Source organism: Papio anubis, chromosome 20 (genome assembly GCF_008728515.1).
Source record: "Papio anubis isolate 15944 chromosome 20, Panubis1.0, whole genome shotgun sequence".
Lineage (NCBI taxonomy): Eukaryota > Metazoa > Chordata > Mammalia > Primates > Cercopithecidae > Papio > Papio anubis.
This window is the reverse complement of record NC_044995.1, coordinates 34,257,034-34,284,165: the sequence shown is the minus strand read 5'-3', so window position 1 is coordinate 34,284,165 and position 27,132 is coordinate 34,257,034. Positions and strand designations below refer to the sequence as shown.

The following is a 27,132-nucleotide window of genomic DNA, read 5'->3' as shown; positions in this document are numbered from 1 at the left end:
CTTCCTTCAGAGAAACAAGAGATCGGGGAGCAGAAGTCAGATCATACATTTAAAGCTACATGAATGTCCCCATTGGAAATAAGACAGGAAACTCAAAACTGGGTGCCTGTAGTCCCAGCTATTTGGGAGGCTGAGGCAGAAGGATCACTGTAGCCCAGGAGTTCAAGACCAGCCTGGGCAACATAGCAAGATCCTGTCTCTTAAAATTAATAATTATAAATTAAAAAAATAAAAGCCCAGGCGTGGTGGCTCACGCCTATTATTCCAACACTTTGGGAGGCTGAGGTGGGAGGATCACTTGAGGTCAGGAGTTTGAGATCAGCCTGGCCGTCATGGTGAAACCTCATCTCTACTGAAAATAAAAAAAATTAGCTGGGTATGGTGGTGCACACCTGTAATCCCAGCTACTCAGGAGGCTGAGGCAGGAGAATCGCTTGAACCTGGGAAGCAGAGGTTGCACCGAGCCAAGATCGCACCACTGCACTCCACCCTGGGTAACAGAGCGAGGCTCTGTCTCAAAAATAAAAATAAGAATAAAAAGAGAGAGAGAGAGAAAAGGAAACTCAGGGGGCCAGGGCTTGAGGGGATAGGAAGATGGGAGGGTCTTAAATTTGGTTCCTTGCTTCTTTGGGCCAGGACTCAGAGAGCGTCACTGACACATCTGCCAATCTGTCTTGAATCTTAACAAATTGCAAAGGCCACAGGCTATTCCACAAGCCACGGGAGCCCCCCAAATGCAATGTCATGGGGGTGTTCCTGAAGTAGAGGACCCTTATAAAGCCTCTGAGGCCCAGAGAGGGGCAGCTCCTTGTCTAAGGTCACACAGCCAATCAACAGAGACCTAATCCAGAGGTCTGCCGGCAGGAGCTATAAAAAGGACAGGGAGTGTGGTTTGCCCTCTGGGTGAGCAGTGAAGGCGTGAGTCTCACACCCCCGGCTTCCGCTCCATAGCATGTCCAGCTGGGGGCCCAGGGTGCTGAATGATGGCCGGTCCTGTGGGCTAGGGGCCCAGCACAGCTTCATGAGCTCGTGAACCTGAGGGGCAGGGGACAGAGAATGGGGTCATGCCTGAACAATCAGAAGTACACGACTCCCATTCAGTGTATTTGTCTTTGTTTTTTTGAGACGGAGTCTAGCTCTGTTGTCCAGTCTGGAGTGCAATGGCATGATCTTGGCTCACTGCCACCTCCACTTCCCGGGTTCAAGCAATTATCCTGCCTCAGCTTCCCAAGTAGCTGGGATTACAGGTGCGTGCCACCACGCCCCGCTAATTTTGTAGTTTTAGTAGAGACGGGGTTTCACCATGTTGGCCAGGTTGGTTTCAAACTCCTGACCTCAGGTGATCCACCTGTCTCGGCCTCTCAAAGTGCTGGGATTATAGGCATGAGCCACCACACCCAGCCCCATTCAGTTTTAAAACACAAATTAAATTCCATCCCATCTCTGCTCCAAAACCTCCCATGGCTCCCTAGGGATCTTATTTATTTATTTATTTATTTGAGACAAAGTTTCGCTCTTGTTGCCCAGGCCGGAATGCAGTGGCACGATCTCGACTCACTGCAACCTCTGCCTCCTGGGTTCAAGTGATTCTTCTGCCTCAGCCTCCCAAGTAGCTGGGATTACATGCACACAACACCATACCTGGCTAAGTTTGCATTTTTAGTAGAGACGGGGTTTCATCATGTTGGTCAGGCTGGTCTTGAACTCCTGACCTCATGTGATCCACTCGCCTCGGCCTCCCAAAGTGCTGGGATTACAGGCATGAGCCACCGTGCCCAGCCCCTATGGATCTTAGAACACACTTCTTTCGAGACCACCCTGACCAACATGGAGAAACCCCGTCTTAACTAAAAATAAAAAAATTAAAAAATTAGGCCGGGGCCAGGAGCGGTGGCTCAAGCCTGTAATCCCAGCACTTTGGGAGGCCAAGACGGGTGTATCACGAGGTCAGGAGATCGAGACCATCCTGGCTAACACGGTGAAACCCCGTCTCTACTAAAACTACAAAAAAACTAGCCGGGCAAGGTGGCGGGCGCCTGTAGTCCCAGCTACTCGGGAGGCTGAGGCAGGAGAATGGCGGGAACCCGGGAGGCGGAGCTTGCAGTGAGCTGAGATCGCGCCACTGCACTCCAGCCTGGGCGACAGAGCAAGACTCCGTCTCAAAAAAAAAAAAAAAATTAGCCGGGCCTGGTGGCGGGCGCCTGTAATCCCAGCTACCCGGGAATCTAAGGCAGGAGAATTGCTTGAACCTGGGAGGTGGAGGTTGCAGTGAGCCGAGATCGCGCCATTGCACTCCAGCCTGGGCAACAAGAGCGAAACCCCCATCTCAAAAAAAAAAACCACCTCTCCACTGATGCCCTCCTTCGCTCATCTCCATCCCTCCTTGCCTCATTTGTTCCAGGCCGTCACACTTGCCTCCATGGCACTGGTGCTTAAACGCACCCAGCTCATTCCCTCCCCAAGGCCTTTGTCCCTTCTGCGTTTTCCACTGGAAATTTCTTCTCCTAGCTTTACTCGTGGGTAGACTTCTCCTCCTTCCAGCATTGTCCCCCTAAGAGGCCCTCTTTGACCACCCTCACCCCACCATTTCCCTCTGTTCATCTCTTTCAAGGCACTTATCACTACCAGAATTTTGTTTTATTGCTTTGTTTTGTTTTGAGACAGGGTGTCACTCTGTTGTCCAGGCTGGAGTGCAGTGGCACAATAATGGCTCACTGCAGCCTTGACCTCCTGGGCTCAAGCAATCCTCCTGCCTCAACCTCCCTAGTAGCTGAAACCACAGGTGCATGTCACCACACGGGCTAATGCTTGTATTATTGTAGAGACAGGGTCTCACTATGTTGCCCAGGCTGGTTTGAACAGGAGGTGGAGGTTGTAGTGAGCTGTAATTGCGCCCCAGCCTGGGCAATAAAGTGAGCCCCCATCTCTATGCTCTGACTTGCCTCACAGCAAGAGAGTAGCCAAGTGGGGGGTCAGGATCCTCATCAGCCTCACACTCTAGCCTCTCTCTCAGTCCAGAGACTCAGGTGCCAGCTGGCTTGCCCGAGACCCCTGCCCAATCTACAGACTGGGAAACTGAGGCTGGCGCTCACCTCAGCTGGGCAGGCAGGAGGCGCCGGCAGCCTCTGACCCTCCTCCAGCAGCTCCAGGAGGCGGCAGAGGGCGGGGACATCCCGCTCACATCCCATCATCCGCAGAAACTCCTGGAGTCAAGGAGGAGCGCATGTGGTGGGGGAGGGGCCTCCGTGGGTGGTGGAGGAGGGGCCACCGGTGGGTGGAGGGGAGGGGCCACCCGTGGTGTGGGGAGGGGCCACCTGTGATGGAACGGAGAGGGGCTGCCTGCACCGTGAAGGGGTCAGAAAAGTGAGGTAGGGTCCTCCCCACTGAGGCCTATGATGCTGGGACCAGGTGACCCCATGCTAAAGAGGGACGCAGGCGCAGACAGGTTGGAGATTGGCCACGAGGGGCGTGGAGGGAGAAGAAGGCTAGGGGCCCACGGGAGCCGACTCACGGCCGAGGGGCTGCAGCTTTTGTCGCAGTAGGTGAAGAGCTCGTACAGGACGACCCCGAAGCTCCAGACGTCTGACTGGCGAGAGAAGATGTTGTCCGAGAGGGATTCGGGGGCATACCTGGGGAGGGGACAGGGAGGTCTTGAGATGCGAGGGTGGAGAAAAGACAGGAAGAGGGGGGCAGCCTTGGAATGGGGAACTGGTCAGGGTAGGTGGGGACTGTGACCAGGTCAGTCCCGTCTCCAGGATCTGGGTTTCCCTGGCTGTGGGACCGGCGGATTCTCCAGCCCTGGGAGGTACCTGGGAAGAGCCAAGGGGAGGGGGCGGGGCCAGCGTAGAGGGGCGGAGATGGGGCGGAGCCAGAGCCGAGGGAGGGGGAGGGACCAGAAGGGGGAAGGGCGGAACTAAGAGGGGGCCAGTACTGAGGGGCGGAGCCAAGGTGTTGGAGGGGTGGGGCTCTGATGCTTGGGCGGGGCGAGAGCTGAGAGAAGGGCGGGGCTAAGGCTGGGGGCAGCTGACAGCAGGGCAGCAGGAGACGGAGGAGCTCATGCTGTTGATGGGGCGGGGCTCTGGGGAGTGGGAGGGGCCAAAGCTGGAGCGGAGGAAGGGCGGGGCTAAGGCTGGAGAACAAAACAGCGGCAGGGGGCGGGGCCATGGCTGGGGGAGGAGCCAGAGCCGTGGGGAGTAGGGGCGGAGCCTGGGCGCGGGTTCCCCACCAGAAAATGGGGCTCTGGCCCGGCTCGCGGACCACGTAGTAGTCTTTGTCAAGCGGCAGCAGCTTAGCTAGGCCGAAGTCAGCGATCTTGACGTGTGCCTCGCTCTCCACCAGGATGTTTCGGGCGGCCAGGTCGCGGTGCACGCAGCGGCGGGAACCCAGGTACTCCATGCCCTGTGGGCGGGCGGTGTGAGCGTGCAGAGAGGATCCCAGGATAATCCGGCAGGCACCCCAAGCCTGACCTGGATTCTAACCCTAACCCAGACCCCAACTCTAACCCTACCCTCGAGTCATCCTTCACTGAAGTTCTGATCCTGAGCCCTAAGCCAACCCCACCACCCCCGAGACCTGGACCCCAAACTTCACTCCTCAGCCTTCACCGCGACCGCCACGCAGACCCCTGCCCAGGCCGAGCCAGCTGAATCCCCACAAGTCCCGGAGCGCCCCCTCGCACCTTGCAGATCTGCGAGGAGTAGAGCAGGAGGCGGCTGGCATCGAGGCGCGCGCGGTGCCGCTGCAGGAAGTCGCGCAAGCAGCCGCTGGGCAGGTACTCCATGACCAGCCGCAGGCTCTGGCGGCCTGGAGAAGGCAGGGGCTGTCACAGCAGGGCCCAGCTGTGCTCCTCCCCTCATTCTTGTGTCCCTCTCTCCCTCAGTTTTGTGTCCCTCTCGCCCTCAGTTTTGCTGACTGTAATATGGGAACCGCGACAATTACACATGGCTATCTCTTGAGTACTTTCTACAACATACATTGATGTGTTTATATATCACGGCCAGGCGTAATGGCTCACGCCTGTAATCCCTCACTTGAGGTCAGGAGATCAAGACCAGCCTGGCCAACATGGTGAAAACCCATCTCTACTAAAAACATAAAAATTAGCTGGGTGCGGTGGCACGCTCCTGTAATCCCAGCTACTCGGGAGGCTGAGGCAGGAGAATCACTTGAACCTGGGAAGCAGAGGTTGCAGTAAGCCGAGATTGAGCCACTGCATTCCAGCCTGGGTGACAGAGCAAGACTCCGTCTCAAAAAAAACCAAATAAACAACAACAACAAAGTAAATATCACAATGACCCATTTTTCAGCTGGAGAAACTGAGGCTCAGAGAAGTTAAGGTTGCACAACTGGTAAGGGGTAGAGTCAGGATTCAAACCTGTAACCCATGTGAATCTGGATCAATCAATAATCACGTTCCCAGCCTACCTAAAGTGGCCTGGCAGGAAGGTAAGAATGTGCACTTTGAAAAGCACCCATACGTCTCAGTTCACTCATCCGGGACCTGGCTCACCCGGGCCGTAGCTGACACCACGATACTTGACAATGAAATCACTGTGCAGTGCTTTGAGGATCTGAATCTCCCGCTGGAAGTCCCTCTGCTGGTCTGGCCCGCTGTGCTGCAGCTGTTTCACGGCCACCAGGGCACCTGTGTTGTCGCCTAGCGGGTCATAGCGGCACAGCTCCACGCTGCCAAAGTTGCCCTGGGGGATAGCAGGACTGGTGTCCAGGCATCTGGATGCTGCTCTGCCCTCTCCAACCCATCCTGGCCCTGCCCACCTTACCTTGCCCAGCTGTGAGATGTACTTGAGGTGTCTCTCCTCGAAGATCGTGGGGTCTTGGCAGGCATAGAGCTGGGCACCATTCCACAGCCCATCACGAGGTGCCAGGGCACCAGGTGTGGGGTCTGAGAGGAGCTCATAGTCTGGGATGGGGGCATGGGCAGTGGTAAGCAGCGCCTCTCATCCTGGGCCCCACTCCTGAGTTGACTTGTGGTGCAACCTCCATCTGCATATTGACCCTCTCTGTGCATTATGGCAGGGCCATTGCAAGCCAAAGGGTACCTTGTGGAGACTGGAAAAAGTTGTCTCCCACTCCATCCCAGGCAAAGGAAGCCTCCTTGTGCAGTGCACACCCTGTGCAACTCCACATGGCTACAAAGATGGAGGATATAATGAGAACTCATTTCCCCAGTTTCACTGCTATGAAATGTGGCCACATGACTGAGCTCAGGCTGATGGACAAGATATGCTGGGTGACCCTCCAGTCCTGGCCCATGGAAACCTAGTATGGGGCCCTTCACACTCTCTCTTTTATCCACAAAGGATCCAACAGAGACCCAACACCAGAGGTGAGTGCAGCCACAAGGTGAGAGGTTCCTGTGGGCCTGGACACCCTCATCGAATAAAGACTAAATATCACACTGGGCATGGTTGTGTGTGCCTGTAATCCCAGCTACTTGGGAGACTAAGCCAGGAGGATTGTTTGAGCTGGTAATTCAAGACCAGCCTAGGGAACACAGCAAGACCCCATCACAAAAAAAAAAAAAAAAAAAAAAAAAAATCCAGCCAGGCGTGGTGGCTCACGCCTGTAATCCCAATACTGGAGGCTGAGGTGGATGGATCTTTTTGAGACCGGGAGTTTGAGACTAGCTCGGCCAACATGTCAAAACCCTGTCTTTACTAAAAAATACAAAAATGTAGCCATGTTTGGTGGCATACCCCTATAATCCTAGCTACTTGGGAGTCTGAGGCAGGAGAATTGCTTGAACCAGGGAGGCTGCAGTGAGCCAAGATCGTACCACTGCACTCCAGCCTAGGTGACAGAGGAAGATGGTGTCTCAAAAATATAAAATAAAATAAAATAAAGATGCATACAGGCATGCATCACCATGCCTGGCTAAATGATTTTTTTTTTTTTTTTTTGAGAGATGGAGTTTTGCCATGTTGCCCAGGCTGGTCTGGAACTTCTGGGCTCAAGTGATACACCTACCTATAGCTGGAACTACAGGCATGAGCCACTGCACCCAGCCAAACATTTTTTTAAAAGAATGAAATGGGCCAGGTATGGTGGTTCATGCCTGTAATCCCAGCACTTTGGGAGGCCGAGGCGGGAGGATCACTTGAGGTCAGGAGTTCGAGACCAGCCTGACCAATATGGTGAAACCCCACATCTGCCAAAAATACAAAAATTAGCTGGGCATGGTGGCATGCACCTGTAATCCCAGCTACTTGGGAGTCTGAGGCAGGAGAATCCCTTGAACCAGAGGTTCAAGGAGGCAGAGGTTGCAGTGAGCCGAGATTGTGCCACTGCACTCCAGCCTGGGCAACAGAGCAAGACTCTGTCTCAAAAATAAATACATACATACATAAATAAAATAGCTTAAGGCTGAAATCCCAGCACTTTGGGAGGCCGAGACGGGCGGATCACGAGGTCAGGAGATCGAGACCATCCTGGCTAACACGGTGAAACCCCGTCTCTACTAAAAAAATACAAAAAACTAGCCGGGCGAGGCGGCGGGCGCCTGTAGTCCCAGCTACTCGGGAGGCTGAGGCAGGAGAATGGCGTAAACCCGGGAGGCGGAGCTTGCAGTGAGCTGAGATCCGGCCACTGCACTCCAGCCTGGGCAACAGAGCCAGATTCCGTCTCAAAAATAAATACATACATACATAAATAAAATATCATCATGTTGAAACTTGAACTGAGGGGACTGTTTGTTACAGCAGCCATTGAAGCTCACACTGACTGTCACAGTCACCAGCCCCTCCAACCTTGCCAGACACACAAGGTGTGGCCTGCTGCAAACCACACTTCTTCCCCTGGGCCTAATATGACATCACCTTCCCACCCAACCCGGCCCAGCGGGCACCTGAAGAGATGAGGCTGTTGAGGTCACGAATGACGGCTCGGAAGGAGGGCCTCTGGACTGGCTCATAGGCCATGCACTGTTGAATTAGCAGGGCCAGCTCTGTCCACTTGGGGGCTGGCAGCTGCTGCCGGTCCTCATAAAATTGGAGTTTCTGAGGGTGAGAGGAGGAGTTGGTAATTCCCAACCCACCAGACGCACCCCAATCTCCCCAAACTGGATATCAGTCTACCCTTCTGTCAAAGTGGGGACTCGGAGACCGATGCCAGGTGAGAGACTCTGACCTTAGCAGGATCCAGGGCGCTGATGGGCATGGTGACGCCACTAAACACCTCCCAGACCGTGGCGCCGAAGCCCCACTTGTCAGCTTCCAAGCTAAGTGTCTGGGCCTTCCGAAGACACTCGGGAGCCACCCAGGGGATCCTGTCGGTGAGCACTGAGGGAATGGAAGTGGGATCAGGCATCCACTTCCTTACCCTGTTCAGCCCCTCCCTCCTCCACCTCCAGGAACTTACTCTCCAGGCTTAACACAGCGGGGCTGACCCCAGGGTCACTTAGCTTGATGAAGGGCGGGCTCCCATCAGTGCCCTCCCGAGCCAGGAGCACCTTCCGGGCGGAGACATTGCCATGGGGGAGGCCTTTGTCCTCCTAAGGGGGCCAGGCATAGGGAAATGCCAGGGAGGGTTTAATGAATGAAGAGTCTGTTTGGCAAACTCCTATACATCCTTCAAAGCCCATTTGGTACTGCTCAGATGGGCTTTTCCCATCTGGAGCAGGGACATGCTCCAGCATCATCCCTGACTCTTGACATCCTGTCTTGCCCCTCTAGTTCACCCCCTACACTGACCTGGCTATGTCCCTCCCCTTCTCAAACACCAGCCCATCCTGTGACTCCCCAGTGCCTTTGACACAAAGTGAAGCTCCTCAACCTGGCATTCAAGGCCCCTGCTCAAGCTTCCAATGGACTTCCCTTCCACACTTGCACCCTGGTCTCCTGCCAACAGAACTGCCTGATAGACCCCAGGGGATGCAACACACTATCTAGCCTGCAGGCCTTTGCCTAGGCTGTTCCCACAGCCTGACGTGCCTGCCTTCCTTTCTTCTCTTGACGAACTTCTACTCAACCTTCAAGGCCCCATCTCCAATGTTCCTTCTTCTAGGAAGCCTTTCTCCGTGCCCAGCCTTATCATTCACTATAGCCCCTGACATCCATGAATGACTTGTTGTCTTCTAGTGTTCTCACAACCTCAACCTAAAATGCCCTCCCCTTGAACATTTACCAAACTCCTATGCATACTACAGAGCCCACTCCCAATGGGCTCTTCCACCCAGAGAAAGCCTTCCCTGAGAATGGAGGGTGGAGCAGGCAGAGGAGCACTCACCAGATAGTTGAGGGCGTAGGCCAGCTGTTTGACCACCTGCAGCTTCCAGCTGGCTGGTACCAGGTGGCCACGTTTTCGCAGATACGTGTCTATCGCCCCCAGGTGTACAAATTCTTGCACCATGGTGCCTGGTTAGCAGCAGGGAGAGGCAGGATTGGGTGTGTTGAGCAGGTTCTGCCAACACCCTGGCTCTCAGGGTCTCTCAAACTCTCATCTCTGTTCCCTCCCCTGCTACCTCTGTTCATCCTGTACTCACCTCTCCTCCCACCTCCATCTCTGAATGATTTGCCTGGAATGCCTGGAAGGTGCTGAGCCCTTTCTGTATCTCTATCTTACTTTCCCTCCCTCCCTCCCTCCCTCCCTCCCTCCCTTCCTTCCTTCCTTCCTCTTTCTTTCTTTCTTTTCTTTCTCTTTCTTTCTCTCTCTGTCTCTCTCTCTCTCTCTTTCTTTTCTTTTCTTTCTCTTTCTTTTCTTTCTTTCTCTTTCTTTCACAGAGTCTCACTCTGTTGCCCAGGCTGGAGTGCAGTGGCGTGATCTCGGCTTACTACAACCTCCGCCTCCCGGATTCAACCTATTCTCCTGCCCCAGCCTCCCAAGTAGCTGGAACTACAGGCGCATGCCACCACACCCAGCTGATTTTGTATTTTTAGTAGAGACAGGGTCTTGCCATGTTGACCAGGCTGGTCTTGAACTCCTGATCTCAGGTGATCCACCCGCCTCGGCTTTTCAATTACAGGCGTGAGCCACCATGCCCAGCCTTTGTATCTTACTTCTAACCCTTTGCATGTTCTGTGTCCTCTGCCTAGAACACCAATCTTCCTTTCCTAATTCACACTTGTCCTTATCTTTCCAGCTTAGAATGCATCTCTGTCTACCCACAAGCATTGCCTGACCCCCAGGCTGGCCCTGCAGGCTCTCTGATCATCCACAGTGCCCCATGCTGCCCTCCTCGCCCCTCATCACGCCCTGCCTGTCACATTCTAGCCTCTGTCCCCAGCTCTTGGCCCATCCTGGACTCCCAAACAATGAAACCAAGGCTCAGAAAGGTTATGTGACCCGTGCAAAGCTGCAGAGATTAGAAAGTCAGGTTTGTCCGACTTCAGATCATTCTGGGGCTGAGTATGGGTGGGAACCTGGAGCCACTTTCCAAGCAGTGATGATGAAGAGACATAAATAAAGGGTTACGAACACGGCCCCCATCCACGGAGGCCCAGTGTGTTGCCGGTGCTGTCATATAGAGGCTCAGAACAGAGGCGGGAAGAACAGCCTGGACTTGGGTGAGGCAGGGGTGGGGTGGGAGGGTGAGGGGCTCTCACTGTCTCCAGCCATGCACACGCCGTGGAGCAGCACGAGATGCCGGTACGACACTTGGCTCATCAAGCTCGCTGCTTCCAGGAATGACTGCGGAAGGTGGGAAGGGAAAGAAGATACATGGGTTCCTTCCACTCCAACAATCCCAAATTTTGGGCTCACAAACCTGCCTTAGGTGAACATCTGGCCACAGTTCACCTTTGGCCCTGGAGTCTGTCATTGGTGCACACAGCACTACCATGATTTTCTGATACAGGACGGAAGTTCCCACTATCATCTACTTTTTCTCTTTTTTTTTTTTTTTTGAGATGGAGTCTCCCTCTGTCACCCAGACTGGAGTGCAGTGGCGCGATCTTGGCTCAGTGCAACCTCCACTTCCCAGGCTCAAGCGATTCTCCTGCCTCAGCCTCCCGAGTAGCTGGGATTACAGGCATGCACCACCATGCTTGGCTGATTTTGTATTTTTAGTAGAGACGGGGTTTCTCCATGTTGGTCAGGCTGGTCTCCAACTCGCGACCTCAGATGGTCTGCCCGCCTCACCCTCCCAAAGTGCTGGGATTATAGGCATAAGCCACTGTGCCCGGCCTAAAATTTGTAAAGATGAGATGTCGCTAGGTTGCCTAGGCTGTTCTTGAACTCCTGGCTTCAAACCATCCTCCTGCCTCAGCCTCCCAAAGTGCTGGGATTACAGGCATGAGCCACCACGCCCAGGCCCCTGTGTGTTTTTAAATTTCTCTATATCCACGACCCCCTCTCCAGCCAGCCCTGACTCCAAAAGTCTGGTCCCCACCACTCTCACCTCCATGCAGTTCTTGTGCTTAGCATCCATCACTTTTAGCAGCACCTCTGTCTTTCGGGACTCCCCATCCACCGCCTCGTGACGACAGCCCCGGTAAATCTTGGTGAAGGACCCATGGCCCAGGTTCTCATGCTGAATGGTGAGGGGACAGCAGAAGGGGCCAGTGAGGGGGTTCCTGCAGGATCCCAGCCCAAGTGATACATAGCTGCTAGCCCCATTTTACAGATGGGAAAACCGAAGCAAGGCAAAGTTATAGCATGTGCCTGCGGCCACACATCTGAGTCTCTGGTCCATAGACTGAGGTATCGCCCCATTTCCCAGGGCCCCTTACCCACTCTAGGCTGTCAGCGGGGATCTTGTGAAATATCATCTGACTCAGCTGGCATTGGGATTGGGGCTGAACCAGGGAGGACGTGGGTGGGCTGCGACCTCTCTGGACCACGATCAAGTTGGACTTTTCTATGGGGAGAGGATGAGGGACAAAAACCAGAAATCAGCGGTGAAAAGTCCCCAAGGGTTAGCTAACTCATGTCTTAGTTTGGGGTACCTCTAGAAGCTGCCCCTGATGAAGACTCCAGGGCACATGGTTTTCTGTTGCTGTCGTTTTTGTTTTGTCGTTGCTGCTGTTGTTGAGACGGAGTCTCACTCTGTCACCCAGGCTAGGGGGGCAGTGGCGAGATCTCAGCTCACTGCAACCTCCGTCTCCCGGGTTCAAGCGATTCTCCTGCCTCAGCCTCCCGAGTAGCTGGGACTACAGGTGTGTGCCACCATGCCCGGCTAATTTTTTTTCTTTATTGAGACAGAGTCTCGCTCTGTCACCCAGGCTGGAGTGCAGTGGTGCGATCTCAGCTCACTGCAACCTCTGCCTCCCAGGGTCAAGTGATTCTCCTGCCTCAGCCTCCAGAGTAGCTGGGACTACACGTGTGTGCCACCACACCCGGCTAATTTTTGTATTTTTAGTAGAGATGGAGTTTCACCATGTTGGCCATGCTGGTCTCAAACTCCTGACCTCAAGTGATCCGTCTGCCTCAGCCCCCCAAAGTGCTGGGATTACAGACGTGAGCCATCGCGCCTGGCTGGCATATGGTTTACTTGAAAGGAGATCCAGAAAGCCCTCACAGGGATTTGGGATGAGAGACAAGGAAGGAAGGAGCCCTGCAGGGCGCTTTAATGAGCAAGTGGCACTGTGGACAACCAGAGCTCGGTTCTATTAGGGATTCTGGGAGACTCTGAAGAACTCACATCTCCGAGTTGTCCCATCAGAGGGGTTTGTTGAAGAGTGAAATGCACCCGGAGCTGAGAGATGGAGAGAGACTAGGTGCAGGTGCCATGGCTCACATCTAGCTGTGCCTAGATCAAGCCAGACCTAACGGTTATATATCTCTAACTTCCTGAGCCAATAAATCACCTTTTCTTCCCTAACCCACCTTGATCTGCAGTTTCTGCCACTTGCCACCCACACAGGAGTTGTCATAGACATAGAAAGCCAGGGTCCCAGATCAGCCACTCATTTCAGGGGAGGAGGGGGCTCACCTTTGGGTCTGGGGATACAGCAGGAGGTGAGGGTCACTGTGACCCCATCTACGTGCAGCCCCCCATCCCAGCAGGCTGCCAGGAGCTCTCGAAGACTGCTGTGGGATCGGCTGAGGCCAACCAGAAAGAAGCTCCCTGTGGGGCTGCGCCGAATGAGGCAACCCTTATAATCAGGACCAAGGGGGGTCTGCAAAAGAGGAGTGAACCCTGAGTGGAAGTGAGCAACACTCTCCCTCTGAGTCCTTCTTCCTTTTTTTTCTTGGAGACGGAGTCTGGCTCTGTCGCCCAGGCTGGAGTGCAATGGTGCGATCTCGGCTCACTGCAACCTCCGCCTCCTGGGTTCAAGCGATTCTCCTGCCTCAGCCTCCCAAGTAGCTGGGACTACAGGTGCGTGCCACCACGCCCAGCTAAGTTTTGTATTTTTAGTAGAGACAGGGTTTCACCATTCTGGCCAGGATGGTTTCAATCTCTTGACCTTGTGATCTGCCCACCTTGGCCTCCCAAAGTGCTGAAATTACAGGTGTGAGCCACTGTGCCTGGCCTTTTTTTTTTTTTTCTCTTTTGAGACAGAGTCTCGCTCTGTTGCCCCAGGCTGGAGTGCAATGGCATGATCTCTGTTCACTGCAACCTCCATCTCCCAGATTCAAGCGACTCTCCTGCCTCAGCCTCCTGAGTAGCTGGGATTACAGGCTTGTGCCAACACACACAGCTAATTTTTGTATTTTTAGTAGAGACGGGGTTTCACCATGTTGGCCAGGCTGGTCTCGAACACCTGACCTCAGGTGATTTGCCTGCCTTGGCCTCCCAAAATGCTGGGATTACAGGCGTGAGCCACCGTGCCCAGTCTCAGTCCTTCCTCCTAAAGCACCACAAACTCATTCCAGTCTCTAGACCTTTGAATATGCTGTTCTGTTCACTGAGGGTATCTTTTCTCTCCTATTCTTCAGGAACCAAATGCTGACTGATCTTTTAAATCTCAACTCAAATGTCACCTCCTCCAGAAAGCCCTCCACTACCCACCCTAGCCGTAGACTGACCTGTACACAGACAGTGAGGAGGAAGCTGTCAAAGTCCTGGGGGCTGCGGCGGAGAACATAGGAGCCAGGACGTGAGCCCCCAGTCTTAAGCTTGTTTATGGCAAAGTCCAGACTGTGGGGAAAGGTGAGAGGGAATGGGGAGGAGTCAGAGGCAGAAGAAGACAGAGAGACCTGGGTTCAAATTCAGGTACCTCTGTAGCCCTGGGATCCTTGCCAGGTGACACTCTCCCCCCATTTATAAAATCAGCCATGGGCAGGGAGTGGTGGCTGAAGCCTATAATCCCAGCACTTTGGGAGGCTGAGGCAGGCGGATCACAAGGTCAGAAGATCAACACCTTCCTGGCTAACACGGTGAAACTCCGTGTCTACTAATGATACAAAAAATTAGCCGGGTGTGATGGCAAGCACCTGTAGTCCCAGCTATGCGGAAGGCTGAGGCAGGAGAATGGTGTGAACCCAGGAAGTGGAGGCTGCAGTGAGCTGAGATCGTGCCACTGCACTCCAGCCTGGGCAACAGAGCCAGACTCCATCTCAAAAAAAAAAAAAAAATCGGCCGTAAGTCTTGGCGTCTTCCTGAGAGATTGTCTGTTTGTTTGTATTAATAGAGACAGGGTCTTGCTCGGTTTGGTTGCCCAGGCTGGAGTGCAATCTCAGCTCACTGCAGCCACCAACTTCCGGGCTCAAGTGATCCTCCTGCCTCAGCCTCCAGAGTCGCTGGGACTACAGGTCAACCACCACAGCCAGCTGTTTTGTTTTTGTTTTTGTTTTTGCTTTGTTTTTTGTAGAGATGGGGTCTCTCTTGTTGCCTAGACTGGTCTCCAACTCCTGAGTTCAAACAATCCTCGCCTTGGCCCCTCAAAGTGCTGGGATTGCAGATGTGCACCACTATGCCTGGCCCTTCCTGGGAGATTAAACAAGAGGCTGTAGGTGAAGGTGGGCGACTTATCCATCTCCAGGAAATGGCCCTAGGGTCAGAGAGAGAGAGAGAGTAGTGGTCGCCCCGTGCAGCAAAAGGAATACTTCAGCTTCACTGAGCGCTGACTGTGGGACAGGTGTGGTTTGAGCACTTGATCCCTGTCCAGGGCTCCTGGAAGGTGAGGACACTGAAGCATGGACAACCTGCGTGGCCGCAGAGGCCGGGAATGGGGGACAGGTTCTTACGTGATGGGGCCGTGGCACTGCTCTGCCACCTCCTCCAGCAGCCTTGGCGGTGCCACCTCCTTGCAGAAGAAGTGCTGGGAGTCCGTGGTCAGCCGGAAGTAGCCATCCACGAGCGCCACGAAAGACAGAGCCTCGGGCAGCCCCGGGAACTCGGCCTCCTGCGAGGGACAAGCGTCAGAGCCCAGTGCAACCGGAGGGTGCCGGTCCCGCCCTCGGGGTAAGGCTGGAGGGGAGGGGGATCCTGCACCCACCAAAATCTGGTTGTCTGTCCTGGTGACAGTGACCAGGCGGTGCTCCCCGGCCGGGCCAACGCGCGGGGCCTGCTTGATGCTAATGTCTACGATTTCTGGAAAGTCGCAGAAGGGCTGGAGGACCTGGGAAGGAGGGGGATACCGAAGTGGGGGCCCTGCTGGACCCCACCAAACCATGCCCATGAGCCCCCCAAACCACGCCATCCCCTTCCTTACCCCTTTCCCACTCAACCCTTCCAAGCCGCGCCCCCTCCTATCAACTCCAACCCTCTCAACCCCTCCCCTGCCCATCCCCAAACATCTCCCACCCACTCTGCCAATCCCCGCCTCCTTCTCTCTGCTGGTACCCCGCTCCTTGATCCCTGTCCCACTTCGCAGCCTCCCAGGTTTCGGAGCCTCACTCCGTCTCTTAGTCCTGCCTCATTCCAGCGCCCACCCACCCACTCCCTCCTCAACCCCTCCCATTTTCATTCCGGCGTCGCTCAGCCCCACCCTTCACTCAGTTTGCCCCTCCCACTCCCGTAGTCTCCTCCCTTCCTAAGCCCCGCCCCTCCTTAAGCCTCGCCCACTTCCGCATCTCTTTCGCTTTGGCTCCGCCCCACATCCCCGCCCACTCTCCAGCCCCTCCCGAGCCCCACCCCACGTTGGTCCCGCCCAGCGGAGGGTCCGCCCTCACCTCCTGTTCTCCCTGGGTCCAGGCGATGCCTCCGTCACCAGCCACGCGGAGCATCCCCAGCCCGTCCTGGCCACCAGGGACCCCAGGGAGGCTCACGTGGAAGGTCTCGGCGGCCCCAGCCGGATCCAGCCGCTCCAGATCCATAATGTACTTGGCCATGAGCGAGTGCCGGTCGGCCTGGCAGGCGGCCACGCGGCGCAGGGCCCTGCGCACTGTCCTCCGAATACGCCTCCGCGTCACGAAGCTCAGGCCCTGGATCAGGTCGCGCAGGCTTGGGGGCAGGCAGGCCTTGTAGCTGCGGGGGTTGGAGGGGAGGGAGCCGGTCTTCAGCGTCGGGAGGAGTCACCGCGGGGACACACACAAACCCAGGCTTTAGGCCAGGGGCTGGGGTGCGGCCCCAGTTGGAGTAAGAGGCACATACAGACTCTCATTCAGGGTCAGGTATGGGGACAGGACCTCAGAGTAGGGGAGGGCCATTGGCGCCCACAGGTCGGACAGGGACCCCACAGGCCTTTTAGCTGGGGGAGGTCAGGTGTCTTTCGAGCTGGAGCCTGGAGGTGGAGAGGGCTGGGTTCGTGGGAGGCCCTGGGTCATGGGAACACCCTGAAAGCTTGCAGGGGAGCTCCATTTTGGGAGCCTGGCAAAGCCCCAGTGGAGCCCACGTTGTTCAGTCCCAAGCAGAGGCCGTCCCCACAGTCTGGTGGCTCTCACCTGACAGTCTTCAGCAGCTCTCCTGGCCGCTGGGCCTGCTCTCGCGCCATCCGGGCCAGGTCCAGCACGGCCAGGCTGAGACACTCACCCTGCTCCTTGAGGCTGAGGCCCACAGCGAGGCGCCCACTCACCAGGTCACTGCGGTGCTGGGGGACCGCCACAGGGAGCATCAACTGAGGCGGCCCAACTTCAAGCCCTGAAGACCCCCCAATCCTGGGCTGACCCCCACCCCTGGACTGCCACAGGGAGGGTCAGACGAGGCCCCACCTGATTGCAAGCCAGCCCTGATGTTGTCCCTCGGGCCCCCAACCCCTGGGTCAAACCCCAGGCGGAACCCCACCTGGGCAAAGAGGTGCTCCAGGACTGGCAGGTCAAGGATAGCGCTGGCCAAATCCTTGCGTAGCCCGAAGCGGTGGCACTTGTCCAGCCCAAACCAATTGGGGAAGTAAAAACTGTTAGGAGAGGAGAGAACCCTGGGATGAAAGTGCAACCCAGCCTCAGTAGGAGTGACAGTATGGTGGTGGGGCGGGGAGCGGGGGACAGATTCTGCAGAGGCCTCACAGAGCCCAGCTTGTACCTTTAATTTGCTGTGTGACCTTGGGCAAGTGACCCACCCTCTCTGTTCCGTTTCCTCATCTGAGAAATCAGTAGTGATCATATCCTCCCTGGGGCAGGGGTATGGGCACCTCGAAATGCAAGGAGATGATAAAATTGTACAATCCCTGGAGGCTGGGGGGGGGCACTTCCTACCGAATCCTGTAGAGCAGGACTTGGGTGCTGGCATCCTCCACGGAGAAGATGTGGCTCGGGGGGAACCAGTAGGACAGGTCCTCCGTGGCCAGAGCAAATAGGGAGTGGTACACAGGCAGGATGCCTACAGGGGACGGTCCCATCAGCTCCCTCCTGAGTCACCCCATCGGTGGCTTCATGAGTGCCAGGATCATACCCAACCATCCAGATCCTTCCATACTTCAAGAGATGACCAGCTGTTCCCTTCATGTGCCGTCACACCTTTCAGTCTGCACAGGCCATTCCCTCTGCCTCAGAGGCTCACCCTGCACACCTTTCTCCATTACCAAACTCCTACTCATCCCCAAAGCCCCAGCTCCAATGCTGACTTCTGCAGGCAACTATTCCAGCTCCCAATCTTGGCCCCACACAGCCCTATCCTTCCCTCTGGCCCGATCTACTAGGGATGCACTCACCGCTGGCCTTGGCAGCCTGCACACACAGGTCCTCAGCCAAGTGGTCCCCAAAGGAGAAAGATAGGCGCTGGGGGGGCCCGGGGCCCCGAGCGGGCAGTAGCACGTGCAGGGCACCAGCCTCCGTGGACAAGAGGCTGCAGGAGCGCTGAGGGATCAGGGGTGTCTCCTCACTCGGAGGTGCCATGAGTGCAACTTGCCTGGGCCACAGAGAGAAAAAGCCCTTCAGTCCTGCTCAGAGAGGAATGGACTTCTGAGCGGGGAGGGCATGGAAAGGAGTAATGGAGGCCAGGCACGGTGGCTCATGCCTATAATCACCGTATTTTGGGAGACCAAGGCAGGGGGATCACTTGAGGTCAGGAGTCTGAGACCAGCCTGGCCAACATGGCAAAACCTTGTCTCTAAAAGTGCAAAATTTAGCCGGGTGTGGTGGTGTGTCCCTGTAATCCCAGCAACTCGGGAGGCTGAGGCAGGACAATCACTTGAACCCGGGAGGCGGAGCTTGCAGTGAGCCAAGATCATGCCATTGCACTCCAGCCTGGACAACAGTGAGCCTCTGTCTCAAAAAGAAAGAAAGAAAGAGAGAAAGAGAGAAAGAGAGAAAGAGAGAAAGAGAGAGAGAGAGAGAGAGAGAGAGAGAGAAAGAGAGAGAGAGAGAGAAAGAGAGAAAGAGAGAAGGAAAGAAGGAAGGAAGGAAGGAAAGAAGGAAAGAAGGAAAGAAAGAAAGAAAGAAAGCCTCCCTGGGATGGGCCCAGGAGGAAACCGACCCCCTGCTTCCCAGCTCCCAACACCTCCCACCCTCTCGCTCACTTGCCCTCGGAAACCTCAGCGCTCAGGGCCCCCAGCTGAGTGGGGCAAGTGGTGGGGCTTCGAGTCCCCTGAGAAAAATCGGGGAGAAAAAGCAGGTCACTCAAATTGACCTGAATGAAGAAGATCTGAAGAAAATATTGGGAAAAACAAACACAAACAAACAAAAACCTATGTTCCAGCAGGGCGCAGTGGCTCATACCTGTAACCCCATCACTGTGGGAGGCCAAGTAGGAAGGATAGCTTGAGACCAGGAGTTTGTTTTATGTTTTTTTGAGACAGAGTCTCGTGCTGTCGCCCAGGCTGGAGTGCAGTGGTGTGATCTCAGCTCACTGCAACTTCCGCCTCCCAAGTTCAAGAGATTCTCGTGCCTCAGCCACCCCAGTAGCTGGGATTACAGGTGGGCACCACCATGCCCAGCTAATTTTTTTGTATTTTTAGTAGAGATGGGGTTTCACTATGTTGTCCAGGCTGGTCTCAAACTCCTGACCTCAAGTGATCTGCCTGCTTTAGCCTCCCAAAATGCAGGATTACATGTGTGAGCCACCACGCCTGGCTGAGACCAGGAGTTTGAAACCAGCCTGGGCAATATAGTGAGACCGCCTCTCAAAAAGAAAAAAAAGCCTTGTAATCCCAGCACTTTGACAGGCGGAGTCGGGTGGATCACTTGAGGCTAGGAATTTGAGACCTCATCTCTAAAAAATTAGCAAGGCACGGTGGCACACCCCCATAGTCCCAGCTACTTGGGAGGCTGAGGCGGGAGGATACCTTCAGCTCTGCAGGTTGAGGCTGCATTGAGCTATTATCACAGCACTGCATTCCAGCCTGGCCGACAGAGCAAGACCTTATCTCTAGAAAAAACAACAACAACAACACGATACAAAACTATGATCCAAAATAATGCCCCGGGGCTGGGGTGGGGTGGCATTAATAAGGGTTTTTTTTGGTTTTGGTTTTGTTTTTTTTTTGTGAGACAGAGTCTAGCTCTGTCTCCCAGGATGGAGTGCAGTGGGACAATCTCGGCTTACTCTGCATCCTGGGTTCAAGTGATTCTCCTGCCTCAGCCTCCTGAGTAGCTGGGATTACAGGGGCACGCCACCATGCCCGGCTAATTTTTGTATTTTTGGTAGAGACGGGGTTTCACCCTGTTGGCGAGGCTGGTCTGGAACTCCTGACCTCAAGTGATCCTCCCGCCTCGGCCTCCCAAAGTGCTGGGATTACCAGTGTGAGAAACTGCTCGTGGCCTAACGAGGTTTAAGACAACCAGAGGACTAGGACCCCTAGGACTCAGCTTCCGCAGCTGTGAAAGGCTGACTCAACAGCAGCCTCAGTGAGGCGCTTTGCTGAGCCCAGTCCAGCCCTAAAGTGTCAACTCAATTAATCTGCATTAATTTGTATACTTCTTGATGATGTGCCAGTAAGCGATCAACAAAGCCTGTTAAACCAAACAGGAAGGGCAGTTGGCACAGTGGTGTGGTGGTTACCATGGGAAGGGAAGTCTTGCAGGGGAAAGAACCTTACCAAAGGGACACTTTGTTTTTTTTTTTGAGATGGAGTCTGGTTCTGTGACCCAGGCTGGAGTGCAGTGGCACGATCTCGGCTCACTACAAGCCCCGCCTCCTGGGTTCACGCCATTCTCCTGACTCAGCCTCCCGAGTAGCTGGGACTACAGGCGCCCGCCACCACGCCCGGCTAATTTTTCTATTTTTAGTAGAGTCGGGGTTTCACCGTGTTAGCCAGGATGATCTCGATCTCCTGACCTTGTGATCCACCCACCTCGGCCTCCCAAAGTGCTGGGATTACAGGCGTGAGCCACCGCGCCCGGCCCAAAGGGACACTTTGATGTCACCAATGCCCAGACCAAGAATGAGCACATTCCTAGTCCCAGGAACCTTGGAGAAGCCCCATGTCCCCCACAGAGAGATGATGCCTAGTTTTGCCCTTTATAGAAATAAAATCACACAGCATGTCCTCTTTATCTTCCCCTCAACATCAGTCAATCAAGTTGTTTTGTTTTGTTTTGAGACGGAGTCTCGCACTGTCACCCAGGCTGGAGTACAGTCGCACGATCTTGGCTCACTGTAGCCTCTGCCTCCTGGGTTCAAGCTATTCAGTCTCAGCTTTCCGAGTAGCTGGGATTACAGGTGCGCACCACTGTGCCCGGCTAATTTCTGTATTTTTAGTAGAGACGGGGTTTCACCATGTTGGCCAGGCTGGTCTCAAACTCCTGACCTCAGGTGATCCGCCCGTCTCGGCCTCCCAAAGTGCTGGGATTACAGGCGTGAGCCACCTTGCCTGGCCTTTTTCTTTTTTTTTTTTTTTTTTTGAGATGGATTCTCATTCTGTCTCCCAGGCTGGGGTGCAGTGGCATGATCTCGGCTCACTGCAAACTCCACCTCCCAGGTTCAAGCAATTCTCCTGCCTCAGCCTCCCGAGTAGCTGGAATTACAGGCACCCGCCACCATGCCTGGCTAATTTTTGTGTTTTTAGTAGAGATAGGGTTTCACCATGTTGACCAGGCTGATCTCAAACTCCTGACCTCCAGTGATCCACCTGCCTCGGCCTCCCAAAGTGTTGGGATTACAGGCGTGGGCCACTGTGCCCAGCCCCAATCAAGTTTAAAATAAAGCTTCAGTGGCAATGGCGCCCCGCTGCAATCCCAGCTACTCAGGAGGCTGAGGCAGAGGGATGGCTTGAGACCAGGAGTTAGAGACCTGCCTGAACAACATAGCAAGACCCCCTCTCCAAAACAAAAAAAAAAAGACTTAACAACATTTTTTTTTTTTAAATATTGAACGAAAACAATGAAGTCAGAGGTGATGTTTGGGCCCAGAAAACGTCATGGGTTTTTTTTGTTTGTTTTTTTAAAATGTTTGTAGAAATGGGGGTCTGGCTACGTTGCCCAGGCTGGTCTTGAACTCCTGGCCTCAAGCTCTCTTTTCGCCTCGGTATCCCGTTTATAATCCCCAGCGTTCTACATCCTGGCATGGTCGGGCACCCTGTGTCTGGACCGGGAAGGCTCGGAGGGTGGGGGATGGGAACTCCGCCCCCCAACCCCTCCTTCCCACCCCTCAACCTCAGAGCCCCCATTGCGCATGCGCAGTGACCCCTCCAGGTCCTCAAGGCGGGCAACTCCGGGCCTTATTAAAAGCTGAGGTCCAGAGAAGCGAGCAATCGGAGGATGCCAGTCCCAGCTCGCGTCTGCCTGGCAGCTTTCCTCTGAGGCCTGGAAGGCGAGCTCACCTTTGCCCTGGCAGTACCCTGTGCCAGCCCAGCCATCCCTAGCCACCACCGTCCTCCCCCAGTGTCTGGGCAGAGCCCTGCGGCATCACCAGCTCTTACCTAGCAGGCAGGGACCCTGGACCTTCGAAGGGAGAGCAGAGCCGGGAGGCAGCGAGAGGAAAGTCCCACTCGGCTCCTTCCTGTGTGGGCCCCTTGGTTTCCTGAGCCACTGTCATTTACCGAAAGTCAGGGCCCTGTGGGAGACAGGGGCGGGGAGGCGGCCAAGGAGGGGCAGAAAGTTCCGGAAGCCTCTGCAGCAGCCGCCCCACTCAGACAGGCTGCTGGAGACCCCTAACCCAGAGGAACTGATGATAACACAGAGAAGGGTCTGGGTCACACCGGGGGCTCAGCCGACTCTAGACCCACTTGTTAAGTGGGGGCTCTGGCCCGGCCCTTGTTGCCTCAGTTAATCCATCTGTAGCATGTGTGAGTTGAGCACCCAGTGGAACTAATTTTGCACCTAGGGAAGGAAACCTGGCTGGATTTGCCCAGGAGGGAAGCAGGGAAGTTGCCCCAGAGGAAGGTCAAGTTCTTCTTTGAGGTATTTCTCCTTTAAGACTCAGGGAGACACTGGACGCAGTGGCTCACGCCTGTAATCCCAGCACTCTGGGAGGCTGAGGCAGGCGGTCACTTGAGATCAGGAGTTTGAGACCAGCCTAGCCAACATGGCGAAACTCCATCTCTACTAAAAATACAAAAATTAGCCAGGCGTGGTAGCCTGTGGCAGCACTTTGGGAGGCTGAGGTGGGTGGATCACTAGAAGTCAGGAGTTTGAGACCAGCCTAGCCAATCTGATGAAACCCCATCTCTACTAAAAATAGGAAAATTAGCCAGGCCTGGTGATGCCTGTAATCCCAGCTACTCGGGAGGCTGAGGTGGGAGGATTGCTTGAACCTAGCAGGCAGAGGTTGCAGTGAGACGAGATGGCACCACTGCACTCTAGCCTGGCAACAGAGCAGGACTCCGTTTCAAAAAAAAAAAAAAAAAGACTCAGGGAGAGATAATGACCCACTTCTGCCTTTGGTGCCCTGGGCCCAGTCCTAAAAAACCAGGTAGATCCGGCCTGGCCTCTTGGAACTTGTGATCTGGCCCCGAGACAATGAGCAAATGAAGGAGCCAAATCATCGCAGATAACAAATAAAGCCAGGGTGTCAGGACCGGCACAGACTAGAACTTGGACCCGAGGCAGGACAGGGAGCTGGCCAGGGAAAGGGCGCTGCAGGAGGAGGGCACAGGATGGGCGAAGACCTTGAGAGAGCAATGATCTTAGCAGCTTGAAGAGCAGTCAGGAGGCCGGGGCAGGGGTGAGATGAGGGGGAAGGGGACTGCAGGGCGGTCAACAGGGGCAAGATCGTGCAGGGACAGGGGGATCAGGGTCTTTGGGAGAAGCGTGAGTTTTACCCGGATCATAATCTGGAGCCACAGGAGGGTTGGAAGTAGGGGCCGTTATAAATGGAAGAGGCAGAAGGCCCGGGCAGCATCCAAATGCAAAGAGACATGGGCCAGTGTTCGTAGGATAATAGGATCGGAGCCCCTGGCAGTAGAGCTTCAGGAATAAACTGACAAGTGGTGACTGGGTGCAGTCGCTCACATCTGTAATTCCAGCACTTTGGAAGGCCCAGGTGGGAAGATTGCTTGAGCCCAGGAGTTCGAGACCAGCCTAGCCAACATAAAAATTAGCTGGGCGTAGTGGCATGTGCCTGTAATCCCAGCTACTCAGGAGGCTGAGGTAGGAGAATGGCGTGAACCCAGGAGGCGGAGGTTGCAGTGAGCTGAGATCATGCCACCGCACTCCAGCCTGGGTGACGGAGCAAGACTCTGTCTCAAAAAAAAAAAAAAAAAAAAAAGGAATAGATTTAAGAAGTTGTGGCCAAGAGCATTGGCTCAAACCTGTAATCCCAGCACTTTGGGAGGCTGAGGCAGGAGGATGGCTTGAGCCCAGGTGTTTGAGACCAGCTTGGGCAACATGGTGAAACCCTGTCTCTACAAAAAAATACAACAAAAAAAAATTATAATAAGCTGGGTGTGGTGGCATGTGCCTGTAGTCCCAGCTACTAGGGAGGCTGAGGTGGGAGGATCACCGGAGCCCAGGAAGTTGAGGCTGCAGTTAGCTGTGGTCATGCCACTGCACTCCAGCCTGGGCAATGGGAGTGAGACCCTGTCTCAAAAAAAAAAAAAAAAAAAAAGTCATCTTCATCTCTGTATCACCATCACAAGTCTTCACACAAAAATGATTTGGGAAGTATTTTGTTGACCTTAACTGTTCAATCACTTAGAGATGCTTATTGCACACAGCCTGTGTGCAGGGAATCGGGGACAAAGCAGACCCAATCCCTGCCCAGGGGAGCTGAGAGTCCAGCAGGGGAGATGGCAATAAACAAGCTATTGCCCAATAATGATACCAGTTGCCCCTGGGACCAGGCTGCTAAGAGAGATGACTGGATCTGGGAGGGCTTCCTGGAAGAGGTGGCTTTGATACTGAAATCCAACAACAAGTGGGACTAGCCCGAGAGTGATCTGAGAGTGTGGGAGTGTGGGCAGTTCTGGCAGGCAGAACAGCCCAGGCAAAGGCCAGGAGGCTTCGCGAATTCACAGTGTTCCCGAGAAGAGCAGGATGTCAGGGCCACGGGGAGCTGAGACTCATTTGATGGCGTGGGTAGGGCCGCGTGGGTCAAGGGAAAGAGATAGAGATTACGTCCTCAGCTCAGTGGAGCCACAGCTGACCTGCGGCAGGAAGTAGTGTTTTTTTTCACTTCCTGGGTGGCTTCAGCAGACAGGAATGCAACTTTATGTTCTCATCCTTGGCCTGAGACGGAAGCCTCAGCTTTCCGGAAGTAAAGTGAGTTTCTGGGTCTCTGCTACCTCCGGTGTGATGGTTTCTGCAATATTTTGAGAATGAGTCAGAGCAGATTGGGGTGAGGACCAAAGTGGTACCTTCAGCCCCAGAGAAGAGCATGTGAAAGCTCTAAAAGGAAGTTCTGGCGAGGCGCGGTGGCTCACGCCTGTAATCCCAGCACTTTGGGAGGCCGAGATGGGCAGATCACCTGAGGTCAGGAGTTCGAGACCGGCCTTGCCAACCTGGTGAAGCCCCATCTCTACTAAAAATACAAAACTCAGCCGGGTGTGGTGGTGGGCGCCTGTAGTCCCAGCTACTCAGGAGGCTGAGGCAGGAGAATCACTTGAACCTGGGAGGCGGAGGTTGCAGTCAGCCGAGATTGTGTCACTGCACTCCAGCCTGGGCGACAGAGCGACACTCCATCTCAAAAAATAAATAAGCAGCCATAAAAAAGGATGAGTTCGTGTCCTTTGTAGGGACATGGATGCAGCTGGAAACCATCATTCTCAGCAAACTATCACAAGAACAGAAAACCAAATACCGCATGTTCTCACTCATAGGTGGGAATTGAACAATGAGATCACTTGGACACAGGAAGGGGATCATCACATACCGGGGCCTATTGTCGGAGGGGAGGGGGAGGGATAGCATTAGAAGATATACCTAATGCAAATGACGAGTTAATGGGTGCAGCACACCAACATGACACACGTATACATATGTAACAAACCTGCACATTGTGCACATGTACCCTAGAACTTAAAGTATAATAAAAAATAAATAAATAAATAAATAAATACAAATTTTTTTAAAAGGAAGTTCTGGGGACATAACCCAGAACTTGCCCGAGAAAAACAGGGCACATCAGTGATGCAAATACCCACATTTTTCTGCTGAGAAGTCCATAAATACAATCAAAGGATAAAATATAATCAAAGTGTAACTGGAAACAAAGTTGAACTCATGGATAAAATAGCCTCGTTATATAAGTAACATCTAGAAAGCAGTAAGCCTGTAATCCCAGCACTTTGGGAGGCCGAGACGGGCGGATCACGAGGTCAGGAGATCGAGACCATCCTGGCTAACACAGTGAAACCCCGTCTCTACTAAAAAAATACAAAAACTAGCCGGACGAGGTGGTGGGCGCCTGTAGTCCCAGCTACTCGGGAGGCTGAGGCAGAAGAATGGCGTAAACCCGGGAGGCGGAGCTTGCAGTGAGCTGAGATCCGGCCACTGCACTCCAGCCTGGGTGACAGAGCGAGACTCTGTCTCAAAAAAAAAAAAAAAAAAAAAAAGATGAGAAAAATAAACAAGTCAGGTGTGACTGGGCATGGTGATACATGCCTGTAGCCCTAGCTACTGGAGAAGCTGAAATGAGAGCCCACGAATTTGAAGGCAACATAGCAAGATTCTGTATAAAGCAAAACAGAACAACGTAAGTAAATAAAATTGTTGCTATTTGCAGATGATATGATTGTATATGTCAAAAACCCAAGGGAATCTATAAGACAACTACGGAAACTAATACATAAATTCAGCAAGTTAGCAGGTTTAAAAAGTCCATTGAATTCAATACAAAAGTCAATTGAATTTTTATATACTAGCAGCAAACAATTGGAACATAAAAAAATTTTGAAAAATTTCCTTCGCAGCAGCGCTGAAAAAGATAAAATACTGCGATGGTCTGAGAGTTTGTGTCTCCCCAAAATTAATACATTGAAATCCTCACCTCGAAGGCGATGGTATTCAGAAGCAGAACGTTTTAAGAGGTGATTAGATCATGAATCATAAACCTCTTGAATGGGATTCATGCCTTTATAAAAGAGGCCCCTAGGCTGGGTGTGGTAGCTCATCCCTGTAATCTCAGCGCCCTGGGAGAACTGCAGGCTGGTCTCCGACAAAGAACTTTTGTTTGAAATCAGCCTGGGCAACGTGGCGAAACACCACCTCTACCAAAAAAAACCACAAAAATTAGCTGGGCATGGTGGTGCACACCTGTAGTCCCAGACACTTGGAAGGTTGAGGCGGGAGGATCACCTGAGCCCAGGAGGTCAAGGCTGCAGTGAACCAAAATCATGCCCCTGCACTTCAGCACAGGCAACAGAGGGAGACTGTTAGAAAGAGAGAAAAAGAGAAAGAGAGGAAAGAAAAGAAAAGAAAACAAGTAAAGAAAGAAAGAAAGAAAACAAGTAAAAGAGGCCCCAAGAAAGGAAGAAAGAAAGAGAAAGAAAGAAAGAAAGAAAGAAAGAAAGAAAGAAAGAAAGAAAGAAAGAAAGAAAGAAA

The 27,132-nt window shown here is 53.9% G+C and overlaps 1 protein-coding gene across 4 annotated transcripts; it reads right to left on the bottom strand.

The window, feature by feature from the left end:
• Positions 1–501: 501 nt before the first annotated feature.
• JAK3 (Janus kinase 3) lies at positions 502–22,665 on the bottom strand. Of its 4 annotated transcripts, XM_031659758.1 has the most exons (24): positions 22,074–22,665; positions 17,928–18,124; positions 17,473–17,596; positions 17,063–17,174; positions 16,723–16,868; positions 16,012–16,306; positions 15,336–15,458; positions 15,085–15,242; positions 13,924–14,035; positions 12,887–13,073; positions 11,685–11,812; positions 11,354–11,485; positions 10,560–10,644; positions 9,244–9,371; positions 8,377–8,509; positions 8,146–8,297; positions 7,865–8,015; positions 5,781–5,920; positions 5,510–5,699; positions 4,679–4,803; positions 4,226–4,398; positions 3,512–3,629; positions 3,093–3,203; positions 502–1,035 (listed from the first exon to the last, which is right to left on the bottom strand). In XM_031659758.1, exons 1-24 carry the CDS (start codon positions 22,187–22,189, stop codon positions 868–870), a joined length of 3,504 nt encoding a protein of 1,167 aa, XP_031515618.1. In that variant the 5' UTR covers positions 22,190–22,665; the 3' UTR covers positions 502–867. The 4 variants fall into 4 exon arrangements, with proteins under 4 accessions (XP_031515618.1, XP_031515620.1, XP_031515619.1 ...); XM_031659760.1 differs by lacking the exon at positions 17,473–17,596 and having other exon boundaries at positions 22,074–22,199; XM_031659759.1 differs by lacking the exon at positions 22,074–22,665 and having other exon boundaries at positions 17,473–17,741; positions 17,928–18,036.
• Between the last annotated feature and the right edge of the window lie 4,467 nt (positions 22,666–27,132).